The sequence below is a fragment of the Chiloscyllium punctatum genome, chromosome 32 (assembly GCF_047496795.1).
Source record: "Chiloscyllium punctatum isolate Juve2018m chromosome 32, sChiPun1.3, whole genome shotgun sequence".
Taxonomy (NCBI): Eukaryota; Metazoa; Chordata; class Chondrichthyes; order Orectolobiformes; family Hemiscylliidae; genus Chiloscyllium; species Chiloscyllium punctatum.
The window spans coordinates 28623226-28645781 of record NC_092770.1 but is presented as its reverse complement, the minus strand read 5'-3'; the positions used below and the strand labels follow the sequence as shown (position 1 = coordinate 28645781).

General features: G+C 41.0%; 1 protein-coding gene across 3 annotated transcripts in view; it reads right to left on the bottom strand.

Annotated features, from left to right (window-relative positions):
* scaf11 (SR-related CTD-associated factor 11) overlaps positions 1-22556 on the bottom strand; it is a 78746-nt gene that overhangs the window by 42455 nt on the left and 13735 nt on the right. For all 3 annotated transcript variants that reach the window (XM_072551949.1, XM_072551948.1, XM_072551950.1), the window contains exon 3: positions 5271-5440. In XM_072551949.1, the coding sequence (XP_072408050.1) occupies positions 5271-5440 (170 nt within the window). The remainder of the gene's footprint in view (positions 1-5270; positions 5441-22556) is intronic.

Below are 22556 nucleotides of genomic sequence, written 5' to 3'. Positions count from 1 at the left end.
AATCTCCCTTCTTATTACCCCTCCAAAACCAAGGATGCAAAGATCAAATATCGCTATTATTTGCTTATATTTCATCTCCATTTACACTTGACCAGTCTTGATACTATTTCTGCTCTCTTTCCAATATGTGTGTTTTTTATTTAGTGATGAAAACTGCACATAACTTTAAATGTACTCTAAATACAGCAGTATGAAAGCTTAGCGTTGTTTTACAACTTTACAATGGTTCTGCAAACGTAATCCCAAAATTCTATTAGCTTTTTAAAAATTATTTTGTTACACATAATGAAAATAATTCTACCATCACTTTGATGCATCTTTCCAAATGACCCTCATGTAAATTAATGCAGAGTTTTGTTTTAAACTGGTTAGCATGGAATACAGGGAGAGCCAGCCACTTGGATACAGAACTGGCTCAAAAGTAAAAAACAGAGGGTGGTGGTGGAACGCTGTTTTTCAGACTGGAGGCCTGTGACCAGCGGTGTGCCACAAGGATCAGTGCTGGGTCCACTACTTTTCGTCACTTATATAAATAACTTAGATGTGAACAGAGGAGGTATGGTTAGTAAACTTGCAGATGACACCAAAATAGCAGGTGTAGTGGACAGTGAAGAAGGTTAGCTCAGAGTTCAACAGGATCTTGACCAGATGGGCCAATGGGTCGAGGAGTGGCAGATAGAGTTTAATTTAGGTAAATGTGAGGTGCTGCATTTTGATAAGGCAAATCAGGGCAGGACTTACACACTTAATGGCAAGGTCCAGGGGAGTGACGCTGAACAAAGAGACCTTGGAGTGCAACTTCATAGTTCCTTGAAAGTGGAGTTCCAGGTAGACAGATTAGTGAAGGCGGCAGTTGGTATGCTTGCCTTTATTGGTCAGTGCATTGAGTATAGGAGTTGGGAGTTCATTTGTGGCTGTACAGCTCTTTGGTTATGCGACTTTTGGAATACTGCGTACAATTCTGGTCTCTTGTGCCAGAGGAAGGATGTTGTGAAACTTGAAAGGGTTAAGAAAAGATTTACAAGGATGTTGCAAGGGTTGGAGAATTTGAGCTATAGGGAGAAACTGAATAGGCTGGGGCTATTTTCCATGGAGTGTCAGGAGGCTGAGGGGTGACCTTATAGAGGTTTATAAAATCATGAGCGGCATGGGTACAGTGAACAGACAGGACCTTTCTTCCCTGGAATGGGGGACTCCAAAGCTAGGGGCATAGCGTTAAAGTCAGAGGGGAAAAATTTTAAAGGAGCAAAGGGGCAACGCTTTCAGGTGGAGGGTGATGCGTGTATGGAATGAACTGCCAAAACAAGTGGTGGAGGGTGGTACAATTACAACAATTAAAAGGCATCTGGATGGATATATGAATAAAAAGGTTTAGGGTGTAGGTTTGCTCGCTGAGCTGTAGGTTTGATATCCAGACGTTTCATTATCTGGCTAGGTAACATCAGTGGCGACCTCCAAGTGAAGCGAATCTGTTGTCTCCTGCTTTCTATTTATATGTTTGTCCTGGATGGAGTTCCTGGGGTTTGTGGTGATGTCATTTCCTGTTTGTTTTCTGAGGGGGTTGATAGATGGTATCTAGATCTATGTGTTTGTTTATGGCATTGTGGTTGGAATGCCAGGCCTCTGGAAAGGTTTTAGAGGAATATGGGCCAAATGCTGGCAAATGGGTCAAGATTAATTTAAGTATCTGGTCGGCATGGACAAGTTGGACCAAAGGATCTGTTTCCATGCTGTATACCTTTAGGACTTCATAGCTAGTGGTCAAAAACCTAGATTTTTTTAATATTTAATCTAAATCTATAAAACCTTTGTTAAACCTTGTCTTTGATAGAGGTTTATAAGATGATCAGAGGAATAGATAGAGTAGACAGTCAGAAACTTTTCCCCCGGGTACAACAGAGTGTTACAAGGGGACATAAATTTAAGGTGAAGGGTGGAAGGTATAGGGGAGATGTCAGGGGTGGGTTCTTTACCCAGAGAGTGGTGGGGGCATGGAATGCGCTGCCCGTGGGAGTGGTAGAGTCAGAATCATTGGCGACCTTTAAGCGGCATTTGGATAGGTACATTGATCGGTGCTTAATCTAGGATAGAAGTTCGGCACAACATCGTGGGCCGAATGGCCTGTTCTGTGCTGTATTGTTCTATGTTCTATCTATGTTTCCAACAAGTTACCTCATTGAGTAGTTTGCATAACTTAACCCTTTTAAATATTAAACCATTTTCCAATTAGATTCTAGTGTGATTTTGATTAATTGTCTTTTTAATGCTTATTTTCATTTTATTGTTATTAAGAATTTTGCACATTTAAATTCTATTGAGCCAGATTTTGCTGGAGTGAGAATCGCGTGGCATTAAATATTTTTCTGCATTAATTTCATAATTTCTTTGGGCTGTTAATTACTGAAAGTGTGATGATAATGGAGAAAAAAAACTAACAGTGCATCACCTTAACCAACAAGATTTTTAAGTTCTGAAAAGGAAGTGGGAACAACATAGGAGAGTGAAATTGTGTGCGAATTAGAGTCAAATCAGGTAGACAGGAAGTAAAGAAAGGATAAGCAAGATTGCACTGAAAGAAAACAAGTGTTTTCAAAATCGCAATCAATTAATTACATGTAGGAATAAAATGTAGCATTTTAACTGGTTCCAATTCTGGATCAGAGACTGACATTATATTAACGAAGATGCTTGTTAAATAGGTGGTTCTGCACTTAATAATTAGATGCAAATTTCTGTCTAGCTTTTAAGGGCTATTAATGCACAAGCTCATTGGTATGCAGCAGGAGGCCGTTTAGCTCCTTCATCCAATCAATGAGATATTGGCTGATCAATGGTCCAACTCCATTTAACTGTCATTTATTTTCCCTTAATATCTTTGGTTAACAAATATTTATTTTAAAATTCACAATTTATCGACCATTTGTTGCCACGTGTGGAAGAGTGTTCAAAACTTTGTTGACTTTTTGCATGTAGAACTTCACTCCTGAAAGAACTGTCCTAAATTTTAGAGTATATTCCTTGTTCAACAATCCATAACCAGCCAAAACAGTCTCTATCTACCCTTAATATCTTAAAAGTTTCAACAAATCTTCTCCAAAATCTCAGTTTCAACTGTATTGAACCAAAATATTCAAATTCCAGGGAATACAATACTGGTCTGTACAACTCACACAGACATTAAAGACATCGATGCAGAGTAAACAGTATAGAAATCCAAATTCAGCAGCAGGTTCTGCAGCTTTGTAACTCAAGGTACATCTCTTAAAACTCTGATTTTTTAAAAATATATTGTACTTATTGGATGTGTCCATCACTAGCTAGGCCAGTATTTACTGCCACCTCCTAATTGCTCTCAATAAGATCGTTGAGAGCCTTGATGGTGATGTCTTGAACAATGATAGTCAATGTGATAATAAGTAGACCTGCAATACTATTAGGAAAGGAGTTTCAGGATTTTGACTTGGTGACAGTGAAGGAACAGTAACATATTTCTAACTCAATATGGTGTGTGCGCTTGGATGGATAACATCCAAGGAGCAAGACGAGACTATTCAGCCCTTCCACCCTGCTCTACCATTCAATACAATCATGGCTGATCCTTTATCTCAGTGCCATATTTTTGTTTTATTTCCCCATACTGCCTGATGCATCTAAAATCTTTAAAAAAATTTCCTGCTTGAATATATTCAGTGACTTGGCTTTCACAGCTTCTGCAGTCGTGAATGCTACAGGTTGACTATCTGACGAATGAAGAAACTTTTCCTCATCTTCATCCTAAATAGTTTATCCAATATCCTTAGACCGTGACACCTGGTTCTAGACTTCCCCAGCTGGGGAAAATATCCTCCCTGTCTAGGCATAGAGTCATAGAGATGTACGGCACGGCAACAGACCCTGCGGTCCAACTTGTCCATGCTGACCAGATGTCCCAACCCAATCTAGACCCACCTGCTAGCACCCAGCCCTTATCACTCCAAACCCTTCCTATTCATATACCTATCCAGATGCCTTTTAAACGGTGCAATGTATTAGCCTCGACCACTTCCTTTGGCAGCTCATTCCACATACGTACCACCCTCTGTATGAAAACGTTGCCCCTTAGGTCTCTTTTATATCTTTCCCCTCTCACCCTAAACCTATGCCCTCTAGTTCTGATTCCCCCACCCCGGGGAAAAGACTTTGTCTATTTATCCTATCCGTGCCTGCCCCTCATGATTTTATAAACCTCAGCCTTCGACGCTCCAAGGAAAACAGCCCTGGCCGATTCAACCTCTCCCTACAGCTCAAATCCTCCAAGCTTGGCAACATCCTTGTAAATCTTTTCTGAGCCCTTTCAAGTTTCACAACATCTTTCCGAAAGGAAGGAAAGATGTTGTGAGATGTGTCCTGATAGAATTTTATGCGTTTTAATCATATCCTCTTTCATCATTCTAAACTCTAATGAATAGATATTTGCAAGTGATTGAGTTTCCATCTATTTGCTACTCTTGGCCTTTTAAGTGATAGAGGCTGTGGCTTGGAAGACACTGATGAAGGAGGCTTGGTGAATTGTTGCAGCTCATTGCGTAGGTGGTTTGCATTGCTGCCACAATGTGTCAGTGCTGAAGGGAGTAAATGTTGAAGGTGATACATGGGCTGCTTCATCCTGCATGGTGTTGAGCTTGGAGTGCTACTGGAGCTGCACGCACCTCAGCAAGTGGAGTGTATTCGACCACACTCCTGACTTGAGCCTTGTCGATGATGGACAGGCTTTGAGGAGTCAGGGCACAAGTAATTTGCAGCAAGATTCCCTGGCCACTGACCTGGTCATGAAGCCATAGTAGATTTGTCACTTGTAAATTAATAAAGCATGCGTTGCATAAATATCATTATTATCCCAAAACGATTTGGCCCTTTATGAGTTATATTCAAGTAGTCACATAATGTTGGATCACCAGTGTCTTGTACAAAATGTGAGCACTCATAAAATGTCAAAACTTGGAGAAAACATCTCCCTTTTTCACACTTCTTCCTCCCCTACTCCCAATGTCCACAACAATCTAACTAATGGCTCCATCTGAGCATATTTTTTGAGCACTGGTGCTTGTTTGGTTCAATTGTTTCATTTCACAGATTTAATTCATCAATTAATTTTATAACAACACTCATTTTATGCAATCAGATTAGCTTCATTGTATTCATTGCTGTGATATTTTCAATTCACTTCCAAATATAAACTTTTAAAAATATGTATTTATATACAATTTAATTGTAGGTTAACATTTTCTTACTTCAGCCCAAGCAAGAATGCATCTCAGGCAAAAAATGTGACAGCAGCTCTCAGGAACAGCTACTTCTTGGTCCACAAAGTGGTTGAGGCAGATGGGACACCAGTCAACTTGATCAGTTGTTGTTGCAGCCAAAACCCCATTATCAGCACATTCTTGTTCACCTTCTCCACCTGTTAACAGAATCAGGAAAAACATCTCAAAGAGCACTAACTCATAAGGTCAAAGTTGACAATAGTCAACCATAATGAGACTATTAAAAAAAAAGTTGAACATTAATTTATGTTATGAATTTAACTGAACTCGTCACCTTAAAGCATGGTCAATAATATAAATTATAGAAATACAATTACTATAGTGCTTGACACTGGTTGATGTAATTCATTCAGCTGTACATCTTTAATATTGAAAATAGTTAACAAATCTTTATTTTCCAGGTGTTACAAAATTAACACTTTTACTTCTCACATTTTATTTTTCAATCTTTTACTGTTATACGCAGTATCTGCCAAACTGAATTTTCACCACATGCCCTATGCTTAGCATCATACAATGTAGAAGCCCATTGGCCAATCAAGTCTGTACTGCCAAAAGTACACTACTACTTTTTCCAGTCTTTTTTTCCCACGCCTGACCCACAGCCTTGAATGTTGGGATACTTCACATGTTCATCCAAATGCTTTTTAAAAGATTGGGGTTTCCACTTCAACTACCCTCTCAGGCAGTGCATTCCAGACCATTACCACCTTCTGTTTGAGGAAGCTGTTCCTCAAATGCCCTCGTAATCCTGAAGAAGGGCTTTTGCCCAAAACGCCGATTTTCCTGCTCCTCGGATGCTGCCCAACCTGCTGTGCATTTCCAGCACCACACTTTAGACACTTAGCTTATCCAGCCTGTATTCATTGCTGAAATGCTCCATCCCAAGCAATGTCCAGGTGAATCGCAGAAGCGCCCCCTCCAGTGAAATCGCATCCTTCCTGTAGTGTGGTGACCAGTACTGCATGCAGTGCTCTAGCTGTGGCTTAACCAAAGCTCTGTACAACTCCAACACAACTTCCCTGCTTTTAGAACCTATGTCACAACTAATAAAGCCAAGTGCCCAATGTGCGTTTTAACAACCATATTCAGCATATCCACCTTTCAGGGTAGGCTAGCACTCCAAGATCCTTCTGAGCTTCCCAGTGTTCTGCCATTCATCCAGGATTTCTTCCTCTTGTTCCTTTTCCCAAAGTGTATCATCTCATACTTATCAGGGTTAAATTCCACCTGCCACCAATGTGCCCATCTGATCAATGTGTTTGATATCCTTCTGTAATCTAACACCATCCTCCTCACTGTCAACCACGTAGCCAGTCTGTCATTCGCAAACTTATTTATCGTCTCCTCATCCCATCCCAATATTTTAATCTACATCATTTACAAATGTCACAAACAGTAAGGAATCCAGAAGTGACCAGTTCCTGTGGTACGCTGAGCTCCAGTCACAATAACAGCATTCTACAGTCTTTATCAGTTTCCCATATCGCGCCTTGTCAAAGGCCTTGCTTAAATCCATGTAAACTACATCAACTGCCATACCCTCATCCAAATGCTTGGAGGTTAATTTTTTTAATGATAGAATATTTGAGAAGCAATAGCTAAAGTAATTTGTAATACCTCATTTGCAATATGCCCAGCGCAATAATATATACTCAAGTGGATAAAACCTAACAGTTGAGTGCATGGAAAGGATACATAATTATGGTGTTCATAGCTAGTTATCAGGCTTTTATGTTTTTGCTCCTTTTATTTCAAAACACTATTCATGTTTTGCTACTTTTATACTTTCAAATGCTTTTACCAGAAACAATCTGAGCTTGCATTAATGCACACTGATCACACATTGTTTGTACTAACAGACCTGATCTGATTTATAAATGTGCAAACCACCGGTTATCTCTGTTACTTCCACAGTACCAGATGCATTCTGAAATAATTCGACAAACATGCCACAGTTTTCAATCAGAAAGAACCCTTTTTAAACCAAGAACAACAAGCTTTCCCAATTTCCATCAACACTGTAATAGATTAGCTGCATAGAAGGAGTTGGATTCAGGCACACCTTCTGCTGTAATCAAAGTAATATAGGCACAGCTTTAATACAAGTGTTCACAACAACATATAAATTCTCACGGTCCCAGACAATAGCTCACAAAGTTCGCCAAATTCAAAGTCACAGGAGGCCTATATGTGAACCTGCTATTTGACAGTATTACATACAGCTCAAATAAGTATTTGGCACAAGACAGAAATAGTACAAAAGATTAAATTTTACCATAATGTAGACATCAGCTAAAGGTTATTCATTAACCTTCCTGTTGTAGTAGCTATAATTCATTTGAAAGCAGAATCAACTTGAAAGCCAATTAGATGATTCAGTAGTTTATACAAGGTTTGGTTAAGATTCTTTAGATCAGTTAAGATCCATTCTAAAATTTGAATGAGTCTGTGAATCAAAAGTGTTTATTAAAGTACCTTTCTGAACTGAAGGAAGTTGCTTTCTCTGCAGCTTAATGTGGTTGGTCTTCTCCTCACCTGTTACAGTTGCACATCATAATTTCAAGTCTATTTCTCTCTAATAGCAGACCCTCACGGTGACAATTATAAACAAATGTATCATTCACATTATTTTCTTTTCTGGAGCGATTTTAGGCTGTATGATATACCAGCCTTAGTACAGCATCAGTGCAGCAACTATACAATTATTTTGATGGTTTAGCTATTGATATACAGCGATACAGATCAATGAATTACATGGAGAATAATGAAGAAGCAGGATGATTGGCAGCAGCAATGCTACTAAAATGCTGGTTAACTTGAGATGCAGTAAAGCTGTGCGATTCATAAAATCACTTACCTACGCAAACTATTCTGTGCACCGTATCGCACATATGACTGCTTATCTGTGATTTCCAGAAGCTAGAAACATAGCCGATATGAGAAGGTAAAAATCACACAACACCAGGTTATAGTCCAACAGGTTTAATTGGAAGCACTCTAGCTTTCGGAGCATCGCTCCGAAAGCTAGTGTGCTTCCAATTAAACCTGTTGGACTATAACTGGTGTTGTGTGATTTTGAACTTTGTACACCCCAGTCCAACACCAGCATCTCCAAATCACGATATGAGAAGAGATTTGATAGTTTACTTGTGAAGTTGGATCCTGGCACACCCAAGAGTAAAGTGACAGTAATAACCCTGTTTTCAGCCAGACCTAACACATTTCATGATCTGTGGGCGCGCAGATATAACATTGTATTAATGCTGCGTGATTTGAAGGTGTATCAGTTAGTTTAAACCTCAAAGTATTAGCACTTGTTATGTAATGGATGATTTAATAGTAACTTGTAAATCTGTTCTAGCTTTGAGAAAGAAATTAATGGAGAATTCTTGAGCAGGACTCTGAAAAGGAATTGGAAAAGCTTCAACTTGAGGAAAAGGAAAGAAATGAAAATAAAGGAGTGATGAGTTCTCTGAATGGACAACACTGGCCACTGATGTTGAAGAGCTGGACAGATATCGAAGGTTCTGGTTGGCATGGACGGGTTGGACCAAAGGGTCTGTTTCCATGCTGTACATCTCTATGACTCTGTGTCAATGGGGCCATGAGAAGCTAAATAACCACCCTATGGATTTCACTCACAAAGAGGAGAATTATTTTCTCCAATAGAAAATCTTCATTGGTTATATAAAGTTTACATTTCCATAATTATGGTAAAAAGCCCGATCAAATTGATTCCTTTAATAAGGCATGCTTGAGGTTTGTGACATTTGCTGAGAATGCATCCCCGTAAATACTGGAACTTTACTACACATAAATACACACAGATTCCACAGCGACCATGCATGTCACATCTGAATTGTCACCTCAAGGGCATCAAACGTAAGAGAAAGAAAGAATCATTTCATGCCAGTTTCACCCAATGTACAGCGATCAATTTACCCACCAATCTGCAATTGGAATATTTAAAATTTGGAGCTAATAAGTAAATTCGAACTGAAATACGCTTCTCTCTCAATAAATTCCTAGATAAAGACACTGTATTGAACAGCATGAATTGATAGAGATCACCAACAATCTTGCTCAAACAGTGCTCTGTGCAGGCCGAGCACACCTACTGCATAACTGAAGTTAGATCATTCAGTCGAAAAGCTAATATTCCCTGAAGTGATTGTTCAGCTACTGCAATTAAAGTTACAGACACGCCCAGAGACAACAGAAGCCTGGTAATATTGTCAAAGAATAAAGGTCTGTTCTACAGAACCTTTCAAATGGCCTTTAATGGAGAACATACATTCAGTGATACCCTGAATCTGAACTCTGAACCACTGTTATACATGAGCTCCAAAACTTGCGATCTGAAGTACAATGAAGATTAACTGTCACTCTATACTGAGGTAGCTCACTGGAAATTAAGACCTGCTTTTCCCAGTCAACACAGAAGTTAAAAACTGTTATCAAGTTACACAAAAGGTTTGGTATGCTGCCTTCAATGGTCAGTGTATTGGGTATAGAAGTTGGGAGATCATGTTGTGGCTGTACAGGGAATTGGTTAGACCACTTTTAAGAATGTTGAGGGCAGTTCTGGTCTCCCTGCTATACGAAGGATGTTGTGAAACGTAGAACGGCTCAGAAAAGATTTACAAGGATGTTTCCAAGGTTGGGGGGGGTTTGAGTTATAGGGAAGGGCTGAATAGACTGAGGCTATTTTTCCTGGAGCGTGAGAGGTTAAGGGTTGTCCTTATACAAGCAGATAAAATCATGAAGGGCAATGGAAAAGGTGAATAGACATGTTTTTTATTCCCTGGGTTGGGAGAGTTCTAAACTAGAGGGCAAAGATTTAAAAGGACCTAAGGGTCAACTTTTTCCACACTGAGGGTGGTACATGTATGGAATGAGCTGCCAGAGAAAATGGTGAAGGCTGATATAATTACAATATTTAAAAGGCATCCGAATAGATATATGAATAGAAAGGGTTCAGAAGGATATGGGCCAAATGGGACGAGATATATTTAAGATATCTGGTCGGGATGAATAAGTTGGACCAGAAGGTCTGTTTCCATGCTGTACATCTCTAAGACTCAATGATTCCCCAACTTATCTGTCAAGTTCCCCAATTTGACTTAGGCAAACAGAGATTCTCAATAGAGATAAATGAGAATGAACTGTTGCTAAATGACATCACTAGTTAAAACTCTAACCCCTTAGTTTTTATAAAACTCCGTACAAACATACAGACAAAAACATAAACTTGCGCTTTGGGTGGAAAGAAAAATCTGGGAAGGTAGTTCTCCCACAATATCCTTAAAAAGTGGCCTAACCAATACCCTGTTCGGCCACAACATGATCTGCCAACTCCCAATGCACTGACTATTGAAGGCAGCATACCAAACCTGTGTGTAACTTGATAATGGCCACTGGTGCATTAAGATAATCCTCTTGCTTGCTAACACTTGCTGCTTTTCAATCTCTCTTCTCCAGGTATTTTACACCTTCTTGCAAGAAGCACAGAGATGGCAAGTTGAGAAGATTTGTAGCTCAGGTTTAAGTTTTGGATGTAAGTTTGCTCAGGTTCATTTCCAGACGTTTCGTTACCTTACTAGGTAAGGGCTTCAGTGGGCTTCATGCAAAACAATGCTGAAAATTCCTGCTTTCTATTTATATGTTTGGATTGGTGATGTCATTTTCTGTTGTAATGTTATTTCCTGTGATGAAGTCACTTCCTGTTCCTTTTCTCAGGGGGTGGTAGATGGGGTCTAATTCAATGCGTTTGTTGATAGAGTTCTGGTTGGAATACCATGCTTCTAGGAATTCTCGCGCTTGTGTTTGTTTGGCTTGTCCTAAAGCACAGAGATGATTTGTTCATAAATTATAAAGTGTCTGACTTGCTAATTACAAGGAAAAGCTTACAGCAACTGGTGAAGGCAAATAAACTGACTTTCTTCAGGCATTTCCAACTGCAGAATGAAACACTGCCTTCCCTTCCAGAGATCTGAAGGCTTTTGGTAATATCATTCACACTCAGTGGGCGGCACGGTGGCACAGTGGTTAGCACTGCTGCCTCACAGTGCCAGAAACCTGGGTTCAATTCCCACCTCAGGTGACTGACTGTGTGGAGTTTGCACATTCTCCCCGTGTCTGCGTGGGTTTCCTCCCACAGTCCAAAGATGTGCAGGTTAGGTGAATTGGCCATGTAAGTTGCCCGTAGTGTTAGGTGCAGGGTTATATGTAAGGGAATGGGTCTGGGTGGGGGCGGGTCGGTGTGGACTTGTTGGGCCGAAGGGCCTGTTTCCACACTGCAAGTAATCTAATCTAATCTCACAAGCCGTTAAGATACCCAGGAACAAACCATGTCGTTGTTGACAGGTAGATGGCATTTGCCATCGACATAACTCCAGAAACCTATCAGCTACTTGTTACCAGCCAAATGTTACCAACCTCTATCACCAGACTATCTGAAAGCAGCCTCTCTCACTGACTGAACAAAGTAGGAGTGCAGACACCTTAAGATGGGTTTTAGTAACTTATTTTTAATAAAGGGCAGCAATCTCTTCTACAATCCTTGGCTTTTAAATAGTCCTTTTCCCATTTCAGACCACAATCAAACATATAGGAAAAATAAAGATATTTCACTGTCATAGTATAAATAGTTAATTTGCTCTACCTTTTTTAAGGATTTGTTTTTAATTGCACAGGAGGAAATGGAGAAGATTTGCTGAGCTGGCTCCTGAGATTAGGAAAGATTAAGCAGGTTAGGTATATTTTCTTTTAAATTCCAAAAGAGTGAGAGATGATCTTAGAGAAACATTAGATTCTGAGGAGCTTGACAGGATTAGCACTGAGAAAGTGTTTCCCCTTGTAGGAGATTCTAGAACTAGGGACACGGTTTCAGAATATGTGATCATCCATTGAAGTCAAATGAGGAATTTCATCTCTTGCTGAATATATGGAATTCTCTACATCATAAGACCTACGAGGTTTAATCATTGAATATATTTAAAGCTGATATAAACAAATATTTCAACTACAGGAGTCAGGGATTATGGGGAACAGACAGAAAAGTAGACAGAGGTCAAAATCAGTTTAGTCATGATCTTATTCAATGGTGGAGTACATTTGAGAGGCTGTATTACCAATTCCTGCTCTTGCTTATGTTCTAAACACAATTCAACTACTGATTTTAGCTCGTTTTTTTTAAAAGGGAAAGGGCTTAATCCATGTGTATTCTAGATTAGATTAGATTTTTTTTATTAGATTAGATTACTTACAGTGTGGAAACAGGCCCTTCGGCCCAACAAGTCCACACCGCCCCGCCAAAGCGCAACCCACCCACACCCCTACATCTACCCCTTCACCTAACACTACGGGCAATTTAGCATGGCCAATTCACCTGACCGGCACATCTTTGGACTGTGGGAGGAAACCGGAGCACCCGGAGGAAACCCACGCAGACACGGGGAGAATGTGCAAACTCCACACAGAGAGTCGCCCGGGAATTGAACCCGGGTCTCTGGCACTGTGAGGCAGCAGTGCTAGCCACTGTGCTACCGTGCCACATTCTGTTCTGAATTTCTTTTTACTACATTGCAAACTGGCAAAAAAAAAAGTTTCCATTTGTTTTATTTCAAAAATCACATTAAAATTTAGATTTCGACCAGCATAAAGAAGCAGGAAGCAAACACAATATTAGATGTTGCTTGCTTGGGTACTATTACCTTTCCAAGAAAACATTAAGATTTTTACTGAGTTTTGTGAAGGTTTGTAACTCAGGTTGAGGATCTGGATGTATGTTTTCTCACTGAGCTGGATGGTTCGTTTTCAGAAGTTTGGTCACCCGACTAGGTAGCTTCACCGGAGGCTCACTGATGATGTTACCTAATACGGTGACGAAATATCTGAAAATGAACCTTCCAGCTCAGCGAGCAAACTTACATCCATTAAGATCGTTTTTTTAACCCCTCTTAGAATTGCATAATGGCAATGTGAGACCCTTATTCAAAATGGGAGACAAAAACAAAAGCAGGTAATTATAGGCCATTTAGACTAATGTCGGTCATCTGGAAAATTTTATAAAGTCTTTAGAAAGACAATATAATCAGGTAGAATCAGCAGGGTTCATGAAGGGGAAATCATGCCTGACAGATGCATTATAGTTCTTTGAGATGATAACAAGCAGGGAAGATAAAGTGGAAGGAGTAAATGATAATATATTTGGATTTCCAAACAGCATTTGATAAAAGATAACACAAATAAGGCTACTTAATAAGAGACCGCGGTATTGGGGGTTGTAAGTTAGCATGTTCAGAGGATTGGATAACTTATAGAAGACAGAGTTGTGGTTAAGGGGATATTTTCAGGATGGCAATGTAAAACTAGTTGAGTGCCACAGGGATCAGTGCTGGGACCACAATTATTTAACAACATAAATTAATGACTAGGATGGCACTCACTTTGCAGATTACACAAAAATAATTGGAAATCAAGTAATGAGGATGACATGAGAGGTCTATTGAAGGATGAAGACTGCCACTCATCCGCCTATCTGACCAATCCTTTTGTATCCACCTATTACCTAAGACATTCCACTTCACTGTCAACTTCCACCCAATCTTTGGAGTCCACAAACCTCCTTATCACCCTCAACCCCCTATTCCCCCCGCCCCCACATTCTCATCAATTAGGAATAAACAGTAAACAACCCAGCAGTAATCTCTGCATTATGGCACTGCACACTTGGCTCCAGTCACAGAAACAACTTTCTGCCACCACCCTCTGTCTCCTGCCACTGGTCAACTGAGAGGGAAAACTTGACAGATGGAAAATAATTGGGAAATGAGGTTATGCACTTTGGCAGGAAGAATAGAGATGATTATTATCTAAATGGGGAAGTTTGCAAAAGGCTGCAGCAGAGGGATTTGGGAGGTTGTTTCGCATGAATTGCAAAAAAGCAAGCAGACTAGTTCAGTAGGCAATAGGGAAGGCAAATGCAGTACATGCCTTTATTTCAATGGGAACGGAGTATAAAAATTAGAAGGCCTTGCTGAAACTACACAAGACACAAAATGCAATTTCCTTTGATTCCAGCAACGTTCCTCATGGGAAATTGATAAAGAAGGTGGTAAAAGCTTCTTTATCATGGGTCCAGGAAAACTTGGCAAGTTAGATCCAAAACTGGCTTAGTGGCAGAAGACAGAGGGTGGTGGTAGAAAGCTGCTTATGTGATTGGAGCCTAGTGTGCATTGGCACACTGCAGAGATCACTGCTGGGTTGCTTACTGTTTATTCCTAATTGACGTAGATGAGAATGGGGGGATGGGGAGGTTGAGGGTGATAAGGAGGTTTGTGTAGGTCAAAGATTGGCTGGGGGTTGACAGTGAAGAGGAATGTCTTAGGTAATAGGTGGATATAAAAGGATTGGTTAGATAGGCAGATGAGTGGCAGATGGAATTTAACCCTGGTAATTGCCAGGTGACATACTTAGGAATAAGAAATAAGAGCTGAAAATGTGTTGCTGGAAAAACACAACAGGTCAGGTAGCATCCAAGGAACAGGAGAATCGACGTTTTGGGCATACGCCCTTCTTCAGGAATGAGGAAATATCCCCCCAGACGTGGTAGACGATGCCCTCCACCGCATCTCTTCCACTTCCTGCTCCTCCGCCCTTGAGCCCCGCCCCTCCAACTGCCACCAGGACAGAACCCCACTTGTCCTCACCTACCGCCCCACCAACCTCCATGTACAGTGTATCATCCGCCTTCATTTCCGCCACCTCCAAACGGACCCCACCACCAGGGATATATTTCCCTTCCCTCCCCTATCAGCATTCCGAAAAGACCACTCCCTCCGTGACTCCCTCATCAGGTCCACACCCCCCACCAACCCAACCTCCACTCCCGGCACCTTCTCCTGCAACCGCAAGAAATGCAAAACTTGCACCCGCACCCACACCCCCCCCCCGCCCCAACCCTTCCCCTCCTTACTTCCCTCCAAGGCCCCAAGGGATACTTCCATATCCGCCACCAATTCACCTGCACCTCCACACACATCATCTATTGCATCCGCTGCACCCGATGTGGCCTCCTCTATATTGGGGAGACAGGCCGCCTACTTGCGGAGCGTTTCAGAGAACACCTCTGGGACACTCGGACCAACCAACCCAACCACCCCGTAGCTCAACACTTCAACTCCCCCTCCCACTCCACCAAGGACATGCAGGTCCTTGGACTCCTCCATCGCCAGACCATCACAACAGGACGGTTAGAGGAAGAGCGCCTCATCTTCCGCCTAGGAACCCTCCAACCACAAGGGATGAACTCAGATTTCTCCAGTTTCCTCATTTCCTCTCCCCCCACCTTGTCTCAGTCAAATCCCTCAAACTCAGCACCGCCTTCCTAACCTGCAATCTTCTTACTGACTTCTCCGCCCTATCACCCTCACCTTGACCTCCTTCCACCTATCGCATTTCCAACGCCCCTCCCCCAAGTCCCTCCTCCCTACCTTTTATCTTAGCCTGCTGGACACACTTTCCTCATTCCTAAAGAAGGGCTCATGCCCGAAACATCGATTCTCCTGTTCCTTGGATGCTGCCTGACCTGCTGCGCTTTTCCAGCAACACATTTTCAGCTCTGATCTCCAGCATCTGCAGTCCTCACCTCCTCCTCGAAGAAGGAATGAGACATTGGAGTACTGAATGAATGGCAGGACACTAAGAAGCTCAGAGAATGAGAAGGATCTTGGGGTATTTGTCCACAGATCCCTGAAGCTGACGAAGCAGGTTAAAAGGTTAGATAAAGCAACATATTCGATGCATGCTTTTATCAGTCAAGGCATAGATTATAAGAGCAGGGAGGTTATGTTGGAGATATACAGAACTTTGGGTTAGTGCACAGCTGGAGTAGGGTGTGCAGTTCTGGTCACCGCACTATAGGAAGGATGCGATTGCATTGGAGACGGTGCTGAGGAGATTCACTAGGATGGAACATTTCAGTTGTGAAGAGAGGCTAGTAAGCTTGGGTTGCTTTCTTTGGAGCAGAGAACTTTGAGGGGGTCCTGATCGAGCTGGATAAAATTATGTGGGGCACAGACAGGGTGAATAGAATGCAGCTGTTCCCCTTAGTCAAAGGGTCAAATACAAGGGGACGTAATTTTAAAGTGAAAGGCAGGAGGTTTAGAGGGGATCTGAGAAAATGTGTTTTCACCCAAAGGGCCATAGGGGTCTGAAATGCGCTGCCTGGAGGGTAGTTGAGGTGGGTAAACTCACAACATTTAAAATGTACTTGGACAAACATGTGAAGTGTCATAATATTCAGGATTATGGGCTTAGTGCAAGAAAGTGAGACTTATGTACACACTCACATATTTTTAACAGTACAGACTCAATAGACCAAAGAGCTTCTTCTGTATGGTATGATTCGAAGACACTGGTCATACTATAACTGGAATACTGTGAACAATTCTGGGACCCTTTGCTAAGGAAAAGATATACTAGCAGCAGTCCAGATAAGGTTGGTTGATCTGAGCTATCAAGTTGAGCTTATGTTCATTGGAGTTTAGGAGAATAACAGGTGACATATTACAACATACAAAATTCTTAGAGGTCTTGATAAGGTGCAGGATGCAGACAGGATGTCCTTCCCACGGAAAAGTTAAGAAATCAAGCGCAGAATCTCAAGAATAAGGAATAAGAAGAGGAGGAGGATTTCTTTTTCCTCTCAGGGTGTACTGAACTTGTGGAATTCTTTACCGCAGAAAGCTGTTGATGCTGGGCTATTAAGTAGATTAAAGGTTGACATAGTCAGATTTCTATTCATCAAGGATGACAGAGATGAGGTAGGAAAGTAGCATGGAGCAATATCAGAACAGCCACGATTATAGTGAATGGTGGAACAGATTCAATGGGCCAAATGGCCTACTTATGCTTTTATGTCTTATGGCTCCATGACACATTAGGGCAGAGAAGTTGTAAGTGATTCTAACTTGATGACTCACCCAGATAATCTAAGGAGAATGGAAACTATGGTAGCCTTCAGAGATGGCAACTGCAAATGCTCAAATTGACATGATCCGGGATTCAAAAACAAGATTAGGAGATATATTCATTAACCTATGTATTTAGTGGCTTGTGTACTTTGTATACATGCCATAGTTACATCTGTTAATTCTCCCATCCCACTTCATCAGCAATACCCTGACTCTTCATGAAGCAGCATTACTCTGATACATTATATACATATAAAATGCCTCAGAGGATTTGCTAATATTACTTTTAAAAATGACTGATTTTGAGGACGTTAAAGCTTACCTACAATAACTAGAGACATTTACTTCAGTGTCACCCAATTAGAGTCATAGAGCACAAAAGCAGACCCTTCGGTCCAGCTTGTCCATGCCTACCAGATATCCTAATCTAGTCTAGTCCAATTTGCCAGCACTTGGCCCGTATCCATCTAAATCCTTCCTATTTATATATCAATCCAGATGCCTTTTAAATGTTGCAATTGTACCAGTCTCCACCATTCCATATACGCACCACCCACTGGCTGAGAAAGTTACCCCTTAGGTCCCTTTTATATCTTTCTCCTCCCACCCTAAACCTAACCCCTCTAGTTCTAGACTCCCTCACGCCAGGGAAAAGATCTTGTCTGTTTATCCTATCCATGCCCCTTATGATTTTATAAACTTTTATAAGGTCACTGCTCAGCCTCCGAAGCTCCAGGGAAAACAACACCAGCCTATTCAGCCACTCCCTACTAAAGATCAAATCCTCCAACCCTGGCAATATCCTTGAAAGGGTTCAGAAAAGATTTACAAGTTTCACAACATCCTTCCAATAGGGAGGAGACCAGAATTGCATGAACTATTCCAACAGTGGCCTTACCCATGTCCTGTGCAGCCGCAACATGACCTCCCATCTCCTATACTTAATACTCTGACCAATAAAGGAAAGCATACCAAACGCCTTCTTCACTATCCTATCTACCTGCTACTCCACTTTCAAGGATCAATGAACCGGCACTCCAAAGTCTCTTTGTTCAGCAACACTCCCCAGGATCTTACCATTAAGTTTATAAGTCCTGCTAAGATTTGCTTTTGCAAAATGCAGCCCTTGCATTTATCTAAATTAAATTCCATCTGCCACTCTTCAGTGCATTGGCCCATCTGATCAAGATCCCATCGTACTCTGACATAACCTTATTCGCTGTCCACTCCACCTCCAATTTTGGTGTCATCTGCAAACTTACTAACTATACCTCTTATGTTCATATCCAGATCGTTTATGTAAATGGCAAAAAGCAGTGGATCCAGCACCGATCCTTGCGGCACTCCACTGGCCACAGGCCTCCAGTCTGAAAAGCAACCCTCCACCAACATCCTCTGTCTTCTACCTTTGAGCCAGTTCTGTATCCAAATGGTTAGTTCTCCCTATATTCCATGACGCTTAACCTTGCCAACCAGTCCATCATGAGAAACCTTGTTGAATGCCTTACCAAAATCCATACAGATCACATCCTCGGCTCTGCACTCATCAATCCTCTTTGTTCATTCTTCAAAAAAAAATTCAAATTACGTTCAATTGGCAGACTTTAAAGATACAATGACGAACAATCAGGATTTTTGTTTTATTTAACTTATTTTCCTAATCAATCTGTACTGAGATGTTATTAAACACTTCAAACATCTGGGACTTTAACTTGGGCCTCCTTAACGACCAGGATTAAAAAATACACCTAAGATTAGTCAAGTACTAAGCAATCTTCATCCCAAATGACTTGCAATTTAATTAGAAAAAAAGTCAAAAGACCGATATGATAAGAAGACAGAGAAGTCGAGAGACAGCTGAAGAAAAAGCATAATACAGACAAAACATTAAAGTCCTTAAACAAGGTAAGAGAATAAATAGGGGACATAAAAAATGGGAATGCAAACAAAACCACGGACGAGACAAGGCATCATCTTTTTAATATTGTAAATTATTTTTTCCTTTAAGAATTCAGTAGAGAAGTAATGGATGTGTCTTCTGAAAACAACAATATTCTAAGTAAAATTAATAAGATGTAAATGATATGGAAATTCTAAACAAACTAAAAGCTCAACAATTAAATCCCATGGGACAGACCAACAAGACACAAGGAGATGATATTCATGAGCTGCCAAGTTTCACTGAAAAATAATCAGAAATAGGCAGATTTTCAAAAGACCTGCTTATCAAAAGGATAACAAAAAAGGTCCAAACGACCATGTATGCAAGATAAAATAATAGAAGAGATCATGCACACGCTTGAGATTTAGCCAGAATACAATAACCTAGATTCAGCACCTAATAGAAATTTAGAAAGGTAACGTTGCTTGATCAAACTCCTTCAGCTTTTTGATTATGTGGCATTGCAGGCAGAATACAATAAGGTGAGAAAAACTACAGTGTTCAACATAATAAGGATGGTCATCCTGCTAATGTAAGTAGTTGAGAGTGTAGTGCTGGAAAAGGACAGCAGGTCAGGCAGCAACCAAGGAGCAGGAGAATCCATGTTTTGGGCATAAGCCCTTCATCTTGCTGCAGAACTGCACCCAAATTGATCAAATTTACCAAATCCACAACTAGAAGGACAAGGGCAGCAGATACATGGGAAACCAACACCTGCAAATTGCCTTCCAGTCAATCACCACCCTGACTTGGAAACATTTTGCCATTCCCTCAGTCTCATTCAAAATCTTGGAATACCCACCCGAAGGGCACTGCGGGTCAACCTACCAGACATGGACTAGAGCAGTTCAAGATGGCTGCCCACCACCACCTTCTCAATGGACAGACAAAATATGCTGGCCCAGCCAGTGACACCCACATCCCTAGAGTGAATTAAAAACAAATTGTACAGATGATAGCAGACCAAAAAAGGCAACTGAACTTGAGGAGCTAATCAGAAGCTATGAAGTGGAGGACACAAATTATGTAAGCAGGCAGGCTTATGTAAAATTTAATACAAATAAAGTCAAAGTACAGTTCATCAGAGGTGTTGGGGAGGGTGGTGGGATTTTCAGTGAAGTTAACAACCAATACACTACAACTACACACATTCATTAAACTAAACCAATAAAAGCATACAGGACAGGACTACACATAGAAGCATACCATTCTGCCACTCTATAGTGGCATACAAACATAGAGCAGGAATAAGCCATTCAGCCCTTTGACCCTTCTCTGCTAATCAAGATGATCATGTCCAATTATCCAAACCAGTCCCCTGTATCTGCTTTCTCCTCATATCCTTTGATCCCTTTACCTCCAAGGGACGACATGGTGAGCACTGTTGTCTCACAGCACCAGGAACCCAGGTTTGATTCCAACCTTGGGCTGTGTGGAGTTTGCACATTTTCCCCATCTCTGTGTGGGTTTCCACTGGATTCGCCAGTTTCCTCACTCACTCTAAAGATGTGTAGGTTAGGCAGATTAGTCATGGTAAATGTGGGGTTACAGGAATAGGCTGGGGCATCAATCTGAGTGGAATGCTTTTGGAGGGCTGGTATGGACTCATTGGGCCCAATGACCTGCTTCCACACTGTAGGGTTTCTATGACCTCTATCTCCTTGAAAGCAGTATTTTTGTCTCAACAATGTTCTATAGCAGAGAATTCCACAGGTTTTGTACTGTCAGAGTGAAGAAATTTTTCACAGCTGTAAAAGGCCTACCCCGTTAAACCGTGACCTGCTGCCGCCACCACCACCACCCAGACAATTCTCCTGTGTTAGAATTTTATAGGCTTCTATGAAATCTACCGCCCATACTTCTAAACTTCAGTGAACCTGGTCACAGTTGATCCCATCTTTCTTCATGTATCAGTCCTATCATCCCAAGAATCAGTCTAGAAAACTCTTTTTGCACACCTACATTAGCCAGAACATTCTTCCACAGACAAGGAAACCAACATTCTAGGTGAGCTCTCACCAAAGCTCTGTGTAATTGCAGCAAGATAATCCTGCCCTTGTTTTTAAACCCTTTCACTGGGAAGGACAACATACAATTTGCTTTCTTCACCGCCTGCTGCACCCACATGCTTAACTTTCTGCAACTGGTGTACAAAGACACCTAGGTCTCGTAGCATCTCCCACTTTCCCAATCTGTCAGCATTCAAGTAATAATCTGCCTTCTTGTTTTGCTACCAAAGTGGATAACCTCAGATTTATTCATATTATTCTACATCTGCCATTCATTTGCTACTCACTAAATGTGTTTCAATATGATATGAACATCCCTGCATCTGCCTCAAAGCTCATCCTTCCATTCAGCTTTGTGTCATCTGCTAACAGTCCTCTTTCAGACCAAACTTAGATCACTGTGTCTCACTTTGATTGCTGAGACAAAACACTTATTCAAACCGTGGAGACAGTTGGAAGAGGAGCCATAATACAACAAGAAAAGATTGAAGCATGAAAAAACATAGGAGATATTTGGATTTGTCTGCCTTGAGGGGGAACTGGACATGAGCAAATGAAATAATAAAGGTAAATCTAGAACGCTATCTATAGTGTGAGAACAGATGACTCAGATTTAGAGTGAGGCAAGATGAACAGAATGACATTTCTCATCTGCCTCCAACACATATTTTACATGGTATACCTGAATTTACTTTTGTAAAATGACAAATTCCACTCCAAGAGGTGCTTTCACAATTCAGATTTAAGAGTATCACTAAAACCCACATTATAAAAATATTCACGTTTCTATTGCTTTAGTATTTTTGCTTGAAAATCAAGTGTGACTGATATCAGACAGAGTTGAGTGAAGGAATTAATGAAGTTATTGGGAAACATTTTAATCAATATAGTCAGAAAACTAGGAATTGTTCAACAACAGGCTTGCTTCAATCCACCTCCCTTATAGTCAGATTTAGTGCCCTTCTATGGGCACCTCCACTGTTACTGGGGTGGACTTGCAAAACAGAGACCTTTAATTTAACATTGGCAAGTTTGCACTTAATAGATCTGATCGTTTACGGGCCACGCACCAAAAATCCTAACTGATTCATTTATGTCCTTAAGGGAAGTGAGTATGCCACACCTAAATGGTTTGGCTTGCACATGACTACAGTACTCCACTACTTAGTCAAGTCTAAAGGTCTTTTGAAATGGCTTAACAATCCATTCAGTTGTGAAACAATTTAATCCTAACCAACAACAATAAGCCACACAGTACTCTGAACTTGCTCCTCACTAGTATTTGGACATTTGGTGTATTGAGCCGACACACATCCCATAA